The sequence below is a fragment of the Mustelus asterias genome, chromosome 25 (assembly GCF_964213995.1).
Source record: "Mustelus asterias chromosome 25, sMusAst1.hap1.1, whole genome shotgun sequence".
NCBI lineage: Eukaryota > Metazoa > Chordata > Chondrichthyes > Carcharhiniformes > Triakidae > Mustelus > Mustelus asterias.
Window position 1 is genome coordinate 48,284,716 of NC_135825.1, and position 13,770 is coordinate 48,298,485.

Here is a 13,770-nt window from a genome sequence, read left to right on the forward strand (position 1 = left end):
ACATCACCACGGGAATTGCAATGAAGGCCAGGGAATTTAGCATCCTTACGCTTAACAATTGTTAACAAAAGAAGTGATATATCTCCAGGCATGTAACAACTTGCCCTGTTCTCTATCCTTAACCTCGCTCTGGGATATTCAGGTTTTCTTCAGGCTAATAAGCAGGGCATCCAAATCGCAAGTCAAATTGTGGGTTGCCATTTTGAATAGAACGGCAGCCATTTTGGGGGGGACTTGGTTATGGTGGGATTAAAGTGTGGCGACTGTCATTTTAAAGGTGAAGCTGACATATGTATTTTACTTTGTGACTGTGGCGATGGACAAACATTTGAAGATGTCTCTCAGCAGTGAACATTTTTCGTAGATTGGCGCGAACGAAACGCCTAACAGATGCTTGCATCCACAAGATGGCCTCTGAAGGTACCCCGAAAGTTGACCAGAGGAATCAATAAGAGACATTCTCTTCTTTGGTGAAATATAAGGGATTCCAATTGCTGATTTGCACTCTACATCAAGCCTTCTCAGCTTTTACCACTGTCCCACACACTTGCTGTGTATTATTTGATCTAATGTAGGTGGAATTGATTGTAAAATGGACAATATGATTGATTTGGGACCACTGACCACTGTAAAGTATAAGTACAATTGTACATATACAGGGTAAAAATATTTTAGACATGGATAAAGTTAAGATAGGAGGTATTTTCTCTTAATAAACTTCAAGATGGAGCTAGAAGCCCAGCATAACATCTTGATCTGTACTTTGGCCAAATGTAGAGGTTTTGTCTCAGTCACTAATCGGATTATCAATGATTAAAACTTCTATAGATAGGTATGGTATAGATGATGCGTGAAGGCAGCTCACCACCACCTTCTCAAGGGCCTAGCCAGTGATCCCCACATCCTGTGGAAGAATTTAAAAATCTGCTGGCCAAATGGTTCTGTGCGCAAGATTTTCAGTTATGCATTTGAACCTGTTGATTAACAACTTTTAGTGAGGGGATCTTTAATGCCATGATACATAAAAAGAACATTTAATTCATAATGAGCATTAATTCATAATTAATTCATTAATTCATAATTCATAACAGAACTTTAACAAATACTTTCAGGACAAAAATATTGTAATCTTTTGTAGATTTGATTTTATCTTTAGTGTTTCTAATTATTTTATTGGTATTGTGCCAGCTCTGTATAATGTTATTATCTGTAAATAAATCCAATTGTTAGTTTTAGCCTGCAATATGCAAGTTGTATAATAAGACAAGATAAATGCAATGGCCATCCCATGTGATTTTTAATGAGATGCACCACAAGTGATTGTTTGATGTAGCATATTATCCTATTATGGCAAATACAACAGTGTAGATCAATGTTCAGAGGAGACTTGGTATGCTTATGGAGAATGCTGTTTTAATGTAAACACAAGTTCAGTGAACTGGAAGAAAGGCTGAGCTGACAGAGGGTTGGGGTAGGAATGGTGTGTGAGTGACACTTTAGTGGTGGGACAAAACTAGCAATGGCATATCAACTGCCCCTTTAAAGTCTAGATTTAATTCTTCTATGGCAGATTTCACCAACCCTAACTCCAAAATTGATCAATAGCAGTTTTGAAAGCAAAACAAAAGACTTAAAAAATCTGTGCCCTGGGAAGCCTAGGACCTTCCAAATGCCCAAGTACACACTGCAAGATTCCTGTTTCAGAAAGTGATGGATAACTCTGTCCACAAACATCCATATTGTAAGGGAAAGAGGCTGGAATTCTTCAGCCTCGTACTGAGAATTGAGTGAAAAAAGAATTTTCACTCAATACAGAAGAATTATAGAATGGTTGCAGCACAGAAGGAGCATTTGATAAACTTGTCCAACATTAAAAATTCAACTGATCTCCATTAAGAGCATGTCCACACTCATTCTCCGAAAGGTATTCATCATTACAAATACCAATAAAAGCTGAGCTTTCACAGGTGATAACAAATCTTACTAAGAGCCCCCACAGGATTAGAGAATGCTCAATGTTCTGTGGCTGAACTCAATTGATCTGTCATTTGAAATGAATCACTGAATAATGAATTACAATTCATTGGCTTGAGCTTGTATGCTCTGTTTTGTCCTCTATTGCCTCCAATGATAAGTGCCACTGAACTCCACACTGAGCCACATTTTACTGTGAAGTCATTGGCACTCGCCCAGCACAACAATAGGTAAGATAGTTATCCCATTTCAGTGAGGACAGCTTTGTGTTGTAGATCCTATTGCATGCCCAGCTAGGCCTCAGCCTACTAACGGTCATCCACTTTCGCCGTCAATTCAAGAACCCTAAACTGGATCAGTCACCTGATCCCTCTCCAGATCCATCTCTCTAATGTTGATGGACTCACCTTTCTCTGTCAGTTCGGCTTCTTCGTTACACGGGCTGGAGCCTTCCACTCTTTGTTCTTTATCTTCCTTCACATCTTGAAGACCTTCACTTGTGCATCGGCCTTCAGCTGTGACAATAAGAAAGACAGAGGATTATTGCTGAAGATGGTGCTACACAGTAGAATGTTCTCCCTAATAAACAGAAGGCTCTTTCAGTATAGTAGGTACTTTTTGATTCTAAAGATACACATTTCAGTTTCAAAATGACTTTGCAATTCTCCTTTAGTTAATATTCACAAGGATATATCCAGAGCAGACAGGCCATTCAGCCCATTCGGAGTATTCATCTACTGAAACCTTCAATCCAGCTGTCTCTTCAGGGACCCTCCAGTCTGGTTTTTACTTCTTTACATTTAGTTTAAGGTATATGCTTCTGAGCACGCTCAAATCCAAACTTCACTCTGGTGATTTCTCCACATGTTTTCGCTTGATGTGGTCGGTATGTGTGATACACCAAAGATGAAAGTGCAACCAGACAACATGGTGACAATATAAATAGAAAATGCTGCAAAAGAAGCTGAGTTAGAATTGCACATCTGTTGCCTTCCATGTTGGAGAGGCTTTAAACTAGTATGGCAGGGGGATGGGTACCTGAGCAGGGAGTTAGAGGAGATGAAAACTGGGTGAGAACCAAAAGGCAGAAAAGGTGCACGTTAAGCGGATTGGCCATGCTAAATTCTTTGTCCAAAGACGGGTAGGTTAGGTGGGTTAGCCATGGTAAATGTGCGGGGTTACAGGGATAGGATGGAGGGGAGGACCCTGGGTGGGATGCTCTTTCGAAGAGTTGGTGCAGACTCAATGAGCTGGATAGCGTCATTCTGCACTGGAGGGATATGATCCAAAAGAGGAAGACATGGGAATAAAAGGCAAAATGCAAACGGTGGCTCCATTGTCCCTAGAGATGGACTTAGTGTAACAAAAAGTTGTAGAAAACAAAATTAAGAGTTCTGTGTCCTAATGCACATAGCATAAAAAGCAAGATAAATGAACTGATGGCACAAATAGAGTTAAATGGACATGATCTGGTAGCCATTACTGAGACATGGTTGCAAGGAGACCAAAGTTGGGTAAGCAATACACAAGGTTATTGCACGAAGGAAAAGGTGATGAGGTATCTCTGCCAGTAAGGGAGGAAATAAGTACAGTTCTGAGGGATGATCTCAGCTCAGAGATCGTGGAGTCGATTTTTGTGGAAGAGACATATACCAAAGCTAGTAGTAGTATTATACAGGCCGCTGAAAAGAGTTTAAATCAAGAAATAACGTACATGTAAAAAGAACTCTGCATTAATCATGGGTGACTTTAGTTTTCATAACAATTGGGTGAATATAATTGGAAATGGCAGCCAAGATAATGAATTGAAGTGTTGGAATTGTACAATACTTTTCCAGAGTGTCAGGCTCTGACTGAAATCCGTGCCATTCCCCAGCTGCACAGCCTGGTTTTTAGTGTAGATCCTGAGTGTGACAAGGCGGGGCCTGATAGAGTTGGCAAGTATGGCTGCGCAGAGCTCGGGTGCCATCATTAAAGGGTTCCCTAGTCAGTACTGAGAATAAACTCTCCCCAGCCACAGCACAGTCATCAGGGGTTCTCCTTCCTGCCCCCCAATGGGCAACAGCCATCCCGTCCCCTCCCTCAATGCCAGCTCCCCCTGGGACTATAAGCTCCCCTCTTCCCCCACCAACCGCTGAATGGCTACTCCCTCGTCACTGCCAAGACCCCCCCTCTTCAAAGATCTCGGCACTTCGACACCACCCCCCCTCCCCCGCCCCGCCCCCCCCACCACCACCACAAAGGGAATGTTTCCCCACCCACAATTGGGCCCCCCAGAGGACACACCCCTGATGTTGGCTGGCACTGCCAGGCAGTGCCAACCTGGTAGTGCCAGGGTGCACTCCTTGGGGGCATTGGGGGTTCTACTTACCTTTATCAGGGGATCCCCTCGATTAATTCATGCCTTTAAATAGCTGTTGTTAACCTTGCCAACGTGATTGAATATTCAGCGAGGGGGGCATCATATCGCTAATTATATATCAATATATTCAAATGTATAACAATGAGATTCTCGCCTTTTGTGGATGGGAAACTCATTACATCATTGATGAGGGAAAATCTGGAAATGTAATTTCACCAGCAAGAATCAGGTTTCCTGACTCTCGTGATATTTTACACCCATGTCGCCGTCCTCGCTGACGCTGAACGCAGGTGACAAATTGACCCTATGGCCTGCATTCGGGATGGTTTCTTGGAGAAATATGTTATGAAGCCAACTAGGGATCAGGCTATTGATGATCTGGTAATGTATAATGAAGTAAGTTTAATAAATGATCTCAATGTTAAGGATCCCCTAGGAAGTAGTGATCACAGTATGATAGAATTTAGTATTCAGCTTGACTGTGACAAAACTGTGCACTGCAGAGTGCACTAGCGTAAATCTCATTAAAAATCTGGGGGCGGGGTCTATTCCCGCTGGAGAGGCCGGCAGCATAGCGCTGAGGGGGCCACTGTGCATGCGCCGATCTGTCAGTGTCGAGATCTGGGCATGCGCAATAGCCCCGCACTGCCAGGCCTCCCGACCAGCTTGAGTGTGACAAAATTGGGATTGTGAAGTGTCAGTGTTAAACTTAAAGAAGGAGAATTCCAAAGGTATGAGGATGGAATTGGCCAAAGTGGACTGGCCAAATAGATAGGTGGGTAAGACAATAGATGAGCAGTGGCAGATATTTAGGGAGATACTTCATGGCTCCTAGCAAAAGTATATCCCAATGAGAAGGAAAGACTCTGAGGGAAGGAAGAACCTACCATGGATAAACTGGAGTGTTAAGGAAAGTATTAAGTTGAAAGCGGAAATATATACAAAATAATCAGGAAGGTGTAAATAAACTATTGAGTAAGCAAGAAACATAAAAATAGATAATGAGTTTTTTTCTAAAGTATATTACAAGAAAAAGAGAAGTATAAGAAAGCATTGGCCCCTTAGAGAATGAAATTGGGGAAGTAATTATGGGGAACAAGGAAATAACAGAAGTTAAATAGATATTTTGCATTTGTCTTTACGATAGAGGATACCACAAGCATCCCAGAAATAGTAAAATATATGGGGAAGGAATTAAATAGAGTCACCATCATCAGAAATTTAATTTTAGACAAACTAATGGGATTAAAGGTTGTCAAGTCCCCTGAACCCGATGGTTTGCACCCTGGATCCTAAAGGAGGCAGCTACAGAGATTGTGGATGCATTGATAGTAGTTGTTCAAAAATCCTTTTGGTTCTGGAACTGTGCTAAAAGATTGGAAAACTGCCAATGTGGTGCGCTTGTTCAAAAGGGAAGGAGGCCAAATGCAGAAAACTACAGGCCAGATTGTCAGACTTCAGTTATCGGAAATATATTAGAATAGATTATTAAGGAGAGAATAGCAGTGCATTTGGAAAGTCATGGGGTGGGATTCTCGCAAAAAAATTCTAAGCGTCGAATTTGTGTAAAAACTGGAGTAAATCACACTTGTTTTTTCAGCGGGATTTTCAAAATGAATCTCCCACACTCTGTGCACTGGAGAGTGCACTGGCGAAAATCCCATTAAAAATCTGTGGGCTGGGCCTATTCCCGCTGGAGAGGCCGGGAGCAGAGCGCTGAGGGGGCCACTGTGCATGTGCCGATCTGTCAGTGTCGAGATCTGGGCATGCGCAATAGCTCCGCACTGCCAGCCTCCCGACCAGCTCGATTGCTGGCCAGCCCCGTGACCCCCCCATCGCTGCCCCTCCGACCTTCCCCCCCGCATGCATCCCGATCACTGTCCTCCCTTCCTCTGTCACCAACAAATATAGAGTGGCAGCGGGCCACCCCCACCGATCACCCACCAGAGGCTCCGTCCCTGCTCTGGCCCCACCCCCTTGGCACTGCCCAGTGCCCAATGGGCAGTGCCACTTTGCCCTTTGGGGAGTATCGGGAGGCCAAGCTGGCCTCTCCCTTACCCCTGACCACTTGGGGGGCCTTCATGACCCCTTTTCACTCCAGCAGGGTTGGGCTGCCAGCTCCCCGCTAGTGGGGAGCTATTGTAAACCCCGCTGACGACGCTAGAAATCTGGCGGCTGGAGATGTGCGGAGGCTGTGGCGCCCAGCAGGAAGCCTACTGCACAGCCTCATCCTGAGTCACCCGGCTCGCTGCGTGAAACGCCCCCATACTGTAATCAAATAGAGTCAGCTTGCTTTCATGAAGGGGAAATCATGTCTGACAAATTTACTAGAGCTCTTTGAGAAGGTACGAGCCAGTGTAGATGGGGCCAATATAAAAGTAAAGAGGTGTTGCTGCAACTGCACAAGGTACTAGTGAGCTCACATTTAGAATACTGTGTACAGTTTTGGTCTCCTTATTTAAGGAAAACATATATCATTGGAGGCAGTGCAGAGGAGGTTTACTAAGTTGATCCTGGGTATGGACGGATTGCCATAAAGATTAAATAAGTCAGGTCTGTACTCCTTGGAGTTCAGAAGAACGAGAGGTGAAATGATTGAAACATATAACAGTCTTAGGGGGTTAAACAGTAAATATTGGGAGGATGTTTTCATGATGTGGAGATGCCGGCGTTGGACTGGGGTAAACACAGTAAGAAGTTTAACAACACCAGGTTAAAGTCCAACAGGTTTATTTGGTAGCAAAAGCCACACAAGCTTTCGGAGCTCCAAGCCCCTTCTTCAAGTGAGTGGCCCACACAAGCTTTCGGAGCTCCAAGCCCCTTCTTCAGGTGAGTGGCCCACTCACCTGAAGAAGGGGCTTGGGAGCTCCGAAAGCTTGTGTGGCTTTTGCTACCAAATAAACCTGTTGGACTTTAACCTGGTGTTGTTAAACTTCTTACTTAGGATGTTTTCACGCATGGCAAAGTGTAGGACCAGAGGGCAAGGTCGCTGAATAAGTGGGTGCTCATTTAAGATGGATTTGAGGAAGAATTTCTTCTCTCAGAGAGTGGTGAATCTTTGGAATTCTTTACCCTAGGATGCTGTAGAGGCCGAATCCTTTAACATTTTAAAGGCTGAGATTGATAGGTTTTTAATCAGTAGGAGAATTAAGGGTTACAGAGATAAGACAGGTAAATGGACTGAGTGAGTGTTAGATCAGCAATGATCTTAATAAATGGTGGAGCAGGCTCAAAGGGCTGAATGGCTCCTGTTCCTATTTCTTCTGATTTTATCCATTCTCACCGGAAACACTGCCAGACTTGCTGAGCGTTTCCAGTATTTTCCATTTAAATTTTCAGCATTCATATCGTATTTTGCTTTTAGATCTATGTAAAGCTAGTAGTCACACTAGCATGAGGTAGTGGAGTTTGTTAACTAACAATTTGGTGATGTAAGACTCATCCCTGTGATGCACTGAATGAATGTAATGGGTGAACCAAAAGGCACCGAGGATGATTAAGTTACACGGGCCATTCTTGAAACATTCTTGGGATACAAGCATTGCTTTCAAGGGCATCTAATGCACATCTCTCAGAGCCCTTGGAAGAGTGAACTGCCTTCTTTAACCAGCATTACCCATGTGGTGAAGGCGTTCACATAAGATAGAAAAATGTCAGGATTTCGACACAGCGACAGGGAAGGAATGACGATATATTTCAAAATCAGAATGGGATGTGACGTAGGGGGAACCTGGATGGCAGTTCCCGTTCACCCGCTGCCCTGCCTAGACGGTGGAGATCATGGGATAACCTTTCCATTCGGTATTTATCCTTGTGATCTTTCTGAACATATCCTTCCCTTTGTTTATCACGCATTCTGAAAGGTTCCAGTTGTAAAAATCACTACAGTCTATTAATGGTCAGTGGGTTGACACCAATTCCCTCAATTCCCTGTGGATTACCATTTTGTTGTTCTCCTAATTGTATCTACAAGCACATTTTTCTTGGAAGATAAAGTACAGTAATTCCAACTGAAATGAGGCCATTGGGAACTGGATTGCACAGTGGGTCACTTAAGAGGCAGGAACAGAAATATCCAGACTGGTTAAATACCATGTCCTCCTACCTCCTCCTACTGCCCAATTCTTCCATGTGTTGTGAATAGGACTTGTTTCCTTATGATTTTGCTGAACTAACATTTTCCTAGCAGTTCTGTCTCTTCATCGCACTGATTATTACCTCTTTCGTATTCATTTTCATTCTTCATCTGGTCTTCTATAGCATCTTCATGGTCAATATCTTCAGCTTGGTCTGTGGCTGGAATGTGATCTGTGCACATAGAGTCCATGCGACGTTAGTTTTCATTGCATCATGGCCTCACACATTGAAACACAGTCAATTTATCTAAGAGTTTGCATTTATAAAGTGTCTTTAATGCAATAAAATGCCCCAAGAAGCGTCACAAGAGCATTAACAAACAAACTTTAACAGTGATCCACATCATGGGATAGATGACTATAACCTTGGTCAAAGAGGTAGCTTTTAAAAAGCATTTGAAATGTGGAAAACGTGGTAGAGAGAAGGGTTTAGGTAGGACATTCCAGAGCCCAGGGCCTGGTTTACTGAAGGCACAGCCACCAATGGTGGAGGAATAGAAATCAGGAATGGTCAAGAGGCCAGAATTGGAGAAGCAAAGAGGGTGCTGTAGGGCAGGTGGAGGTTGCAGAGATAGGGAGATGAGAGATTATGTAAGGATACCAAAATACAGAGGCGAATTTTGAAAATTGAAGTGGTGCCAGAGGTCAAGGACCACAGGAGGGATGGTTAATCTATGATCAACATGATTTTACAGTGGAAAAGTGGTTCTTGACGGAAGTAGTTCATTGGTTCAGGTACTGTGCCTATTTAGATAGTATGCTAATCATACAACTAAAATGCTTTAAATTTGTGGATTATTTTCACTCCAAATTTTCACCCCTTGTTTAAGCTTCCCTTCAACAAGGTGTGGGCATCGTTTGTTGAACTTTCCTTTCAGCTGTCTTTGAGCTATACTTTTCTCCATTATCCAACCTCAGTGGTCACTCTTTACATGTCTATTCAGAAAGTCAGTGTTAGCGAATAGGTTGACCATTGGAAGCATCAATCTTGCTCAATCTTGACCTTGCCTAGCATTAACAAATGGCCATCTTCAAATGGAGATCTCTGGATAGGAGATTTGGTCCTGATTATCTTCTGTCTAGGCCAGAGCAAAAACACCAACTGCAGCACCTGTCTCAACCAAGGTCAGCACACCTGGGGAGGCAGTGGCACAGTGGTATTGTCACTGGACTACTGTCACTGAGACCCAGAACAAGATCTGGCGACCTGGGTTCAAATCCTGCCACGGCAGATGGTGAAATTTGAATTTTAAAAAATCTGGAAGTCAAATGATGACCATGAAATCATTGTCGATTGTTGTAAAAACCCATCTGGTTCGCTAATGTCCTTTAGGGAAGAAAATCTTCCATTCTTACCTGGTCTGGGTTACATGTGAAGATGTGGAGATGCCGGCGTTGGACTGGGGTAAACACAGTAAGAAGTTTAACAACACCAGGTTAAAGTCCAACAGGTTTATTTGGTAGCAAAAGCCACACAAGCTTTCGAGGCTCTGAGCCCCTTCTTCAGGTGAGTGGGAATTCTGTTCACAAACAGAACTTATAAAGACACAGACTCAATTTACATGAATAATGGTTGGAATGCGAATACTTACAACTAATCCAGTCAATACACATCTTTTTAGCCTGTCTTGATGCTCTCTCCACTCCCATTGTTTTGTTTCTTAAAGACTGGATTAGTTGTAAGTATTCGCATTCCAACCATTATTCATGTAAATTGAGTCTGTGTCTTATAAGTTCTGTTTGTGAACAGAATTCCCACTCACCTGAAGAAGGGGCTCAGAGCCTCGAAAGCTTGTGTGGCTTTTGCTACCAAATAAACCTGTTGGACTTTAACCTGGTGTTGTTAAACTTCTTACTGTGTTTACATGTGAATCCAGATCCACAGCAAAGTGGTTGACTCTCAGATCAGTTAGGGATGGGCAATAAATGCTGCCCCAGCCAGTGAGACCCACATCTTGTAAAAATGAATCTTTAAAAAACAGAATGTGGGACCTCTGACCTCTATATCTTTGTATGTAAGGCATTCAACAATGAATCATCAAATAGGGTAACCCTATAGATAGCATTATATTATCTAATGGATGATTGCAGTGAGGTGTTATCAGTGACTTAAATCGACTACCGTTTATCAAAATAAATCACATTATAGCACTTATTAAAGGAGAGTTAGTTACCTCCACTCATTTTCACAGCATTGTCCACTTCCATTGCTTCACCCAAAAATTCCTGTCAAGGTGAAAAAAGGAGGTAAGAAAAGCCATGGAAAGGATAAATCTATTTAGTACAGTCCACCAAAGCCCATCCATCCAGTACTTTTACTTTCTCATTAGAATCCCTCTATCTGGTATTCAGAGCCCATCTCTGACAGTATTCTCATTCTCACATTGAGGTGGATTTCTCTGGTACCCTTAGTCTGCCGTTACCACCCAGCTTCTCCAGTCTCCTAATACTCCCAGCCTACCATCGAGTTCTATTTGACAAATACTCAATGGCCATGATTTTTAGGTTGGTGGGGCTTCCCTCCCACCGCTCGAAGAGTTGGCAGAGAACACATGCCTACCAATACTGCCAGTCCCGCAACCCCTCAGCACTCTAGCAAGCGTTAGTTGTCTGAAGGGGGGGGGGGTCTTCTGCCCCTCACTTTGGAGGAAGTCCCGTCTCAGAGTGCTACTGGCCAATCAGATTGACTGGCAGCTCCCTAGCCCTTGCAGTGCCAGAAGCTGCGGTGGACATGACTACAGTCCCTGGAGCCTAGGTCCCAGGAATCCGGGAAGCCTGGAGGTCTCAGGGCAGGGAGGGGAGGTGAGGGCAGGTTTGAGCATTGGTGGATTGGCTGAGTGCAGGAGAAGGAGGGCCTCCAGGGTGCACGTGTGCGTGCGTGCGTGCGTCACCCCTTGACACTCACTTTCCCACCTGCCAGTCTGAAAATTAAGGCTGGGTGGGAATAGCCCTTAAAACATCAGTAATTGGTCAGTAATCACGCCCCACCCCCGACCCCACGCCCCCTGCCCCACACCCCACACACCCACCCAGTGGGAAAAGGTAAAATTCTGCCCAATGCTTTTATCTGTAATTTCAGGCTGAGTGGATTAGTCCAGATATTTTTCATTCTAAATAAAGAACTGCTCACTGTAATAGGTGAGACAATCATTTATAAATATTGTTCAACTGTTAATGGTCAAGCTGATTCATTTGTTAGTTATAATTAAACTGTGTTATTAAATAAAGTTTGCTTTAGTATAGATGATCCATACTTGGTCAGTGGAATCACTCCTGGAGAGAAATATCCTGTCTTCTCATTTATGCCAAAATAGAAAAATTGTCAGGGTTTAGTCTGGCATTCTAATGTAATTTGGGTTTCTGGTCAGGGACGCTAATAATGATTGAATGGTACATTTGAAAAGGAAAAGCATGGAGTTCTCCTAGAGTCTAGCTAACATTTATCTCTGAGTCATCAATGCGGGAAACAGATTACTTGGCCATCTGTCTCATATAAGATCCCGTGGGGAGTTGATAGAGTGAATACTGCGAGAATGTTTCCACTTGTGGGAAAGACAAGAATCAGGGGACATAGCTCAAGGATAAGAGGTCTACCGTTAATGGAGATGAGAATAAATTTCTCATTAGTCTCCTCTGTGGAATTCTCGTCCCCAGAAAGGAGTGGGGGCTGGGTAATCAATTTTATCAAGGCAGAGTTAGACAGATTTTTGGATAACCAAGGGAATCAAGTGTTATAGGAGTGCAGACAGCAAAGTAGAGTCGAGACTACAACCAGATCAGCCTTACTGAAAGACAGAGCAGGCTCGAAGGGCTGAATGGCCTACTCCTGCTCCTCAGTCCTAGGCTCCTATGTTGCTTTTGGGATTTTGCTGCGTACAGGTTAACTATCGAATTTGCTTACATAACAACAGTAACATTAGTTTCACATTAAACTCATCAAAAATGATGCCTCCTGGTTGAACTTGCCTTACTTTGAATTAAAAGAATAAAGAATACTCCTGATCACTGCAGTAGTCACTGGTACAACATCCACTCTTCCCGAGCATTAGTACAGCCCATCCAATGCTGGTACCCCACACTACCTCGTGACTGTTTAGCCCACACACAAGCTAATACTAGGGTTCTTTTGTTTGAGGTGTCATGTTCAGAGAAACTGGAGAAGTGGTGTTTCAATGGTGTCAGAGTAACCTTGCTCAAAACATCCACCTGTCTGTTCTCTCTGTTGTTGTTGACTGAAGGTGGGCCCTGCATTCGTGTTTTTGTTCCAGGCTCCCAGCATTTACAGCCCTTTGCTTTTAAGTTGAGCAGACAGGGTCAGAGACCTGGTATGGTCAGGTTTCTCTTCACCTGATGCAGACTATCAATATTTATGAATGGATAAAATCTAGCATTTTAAAAGTTAAGTTCTTGCAAAGGCACTAACAATGATGCTAAAAACATTACATCAGGAAAGCGGCCAGACAGAGGATAATTTACCATTCTAAAAGCAGACTCTACCAGGTTATGATAACTCATTTAGCATAATAACAGAAATGATTTTATTACCTTGTTTTTGGGCATTTGATCCGTCTCTTCCCATTTACTTTGATTCAAACCGAACAACCCGTTATAGTGAAATGTGCAGTAGAACTTTCCTAAGACAAAAGAATAAGTGATTACTCCTTTCTTCATAAATTAATTTCTCCACTCTTCCATTCCATCAGACAGCCTTCATCTCATAGAATCCCTACAGTGCAGAAAGAGGACATTCGGCCCATCTAGTCTGCACCGGCCACAATCCACCCGGGCCCTATTCCCCCTAACCCCATGTATTTACCCTAGCTCGTCCCCCTGACACTATGGGGCAATTTAGCATGGACAATCAACCCAACCCGCGCATCTTTGGACTGTGGGAGGAAACCGGAGCACCCGGAGAAAACCCTCGAAGACACACGGAGAATGCGCAGATTCCGCACAGTCACCCAAGGCTAGAATTGAACGAGGGTCCCCTGGCGCTGTGAGGCAGCAGTGCCAGCCACCGTGCTGTCCCTAACTCACCTTCTGGTGATTTGGGGATTTGATGAGTTCTGTACTGAGAAGCTGAGCTGAATGAATCAGGCAGGGCCCAGGTCTAACTGCCTGTCTGTGCCGAGTTAGTTAACCTAAGCATGTGGCCCATTTGAATTCGCCACAGTCCACTAGATACGAGAAATGGTGGCCTAGTGCTAATATCACTGGACTAGCGATGCAGAGGCCAAGGCTAATGTTCTAAGGAATATAGGTTCAAATCCCACCTGAGCAGCTGTCGGAAGTTTAAAT

At 43.5% G+C, this 13,770-nt stretch overlaps 2 protein-coding genes across 6 annotated transcripts in view; one reads left to right on the forward strand and one right to left on the reverse strand.

Moving 5' to 3' along the window:
- rpl10a (ribosomal protein L10a) overlaps positions 1-13,770 on the forward strand; it is a 368,503-nt gene that overhangs the window by 227,645 nt on the left and 127,088 nt on the right. The window lies entirely within an intron of this gene.
- Positions 1-13,770, reverse strand: part of LOC144479158 (F-actin-monooxygenase mical1-like) — a 125,567-nt gene that overhangs the window by 35,320 nt on the left and 76,477 nt on the right. For 3 of the 5 annotated variants that reach the window (XM_078197724.1, XM_078197723.1, XM_078197721.1), the window contains exons 18-20: positions 13,018-13,106; positions 10,647-10,698; positions 2,382-2,489 (exon numbers count right to left, since the gene is read on the reverse strand). In XM_078197724.1, coding sequence (XP_078053850.1) covers positions 2,382-2,489; positions 10,647-10,698; positions 13,018-13,106 — 249 coding nt within the window. Of the gene's footprint in view, positions 1-2,381; positions 2,490-8,554; positions 8,645-10,646; positions 10,699-13,017; positions 13,107-13,770 lie in introns of all 5 variants that reach the window. The other 2 variants (XM_078197722.1, XM_078197720.1) reach the window with 1 other exon arrangement.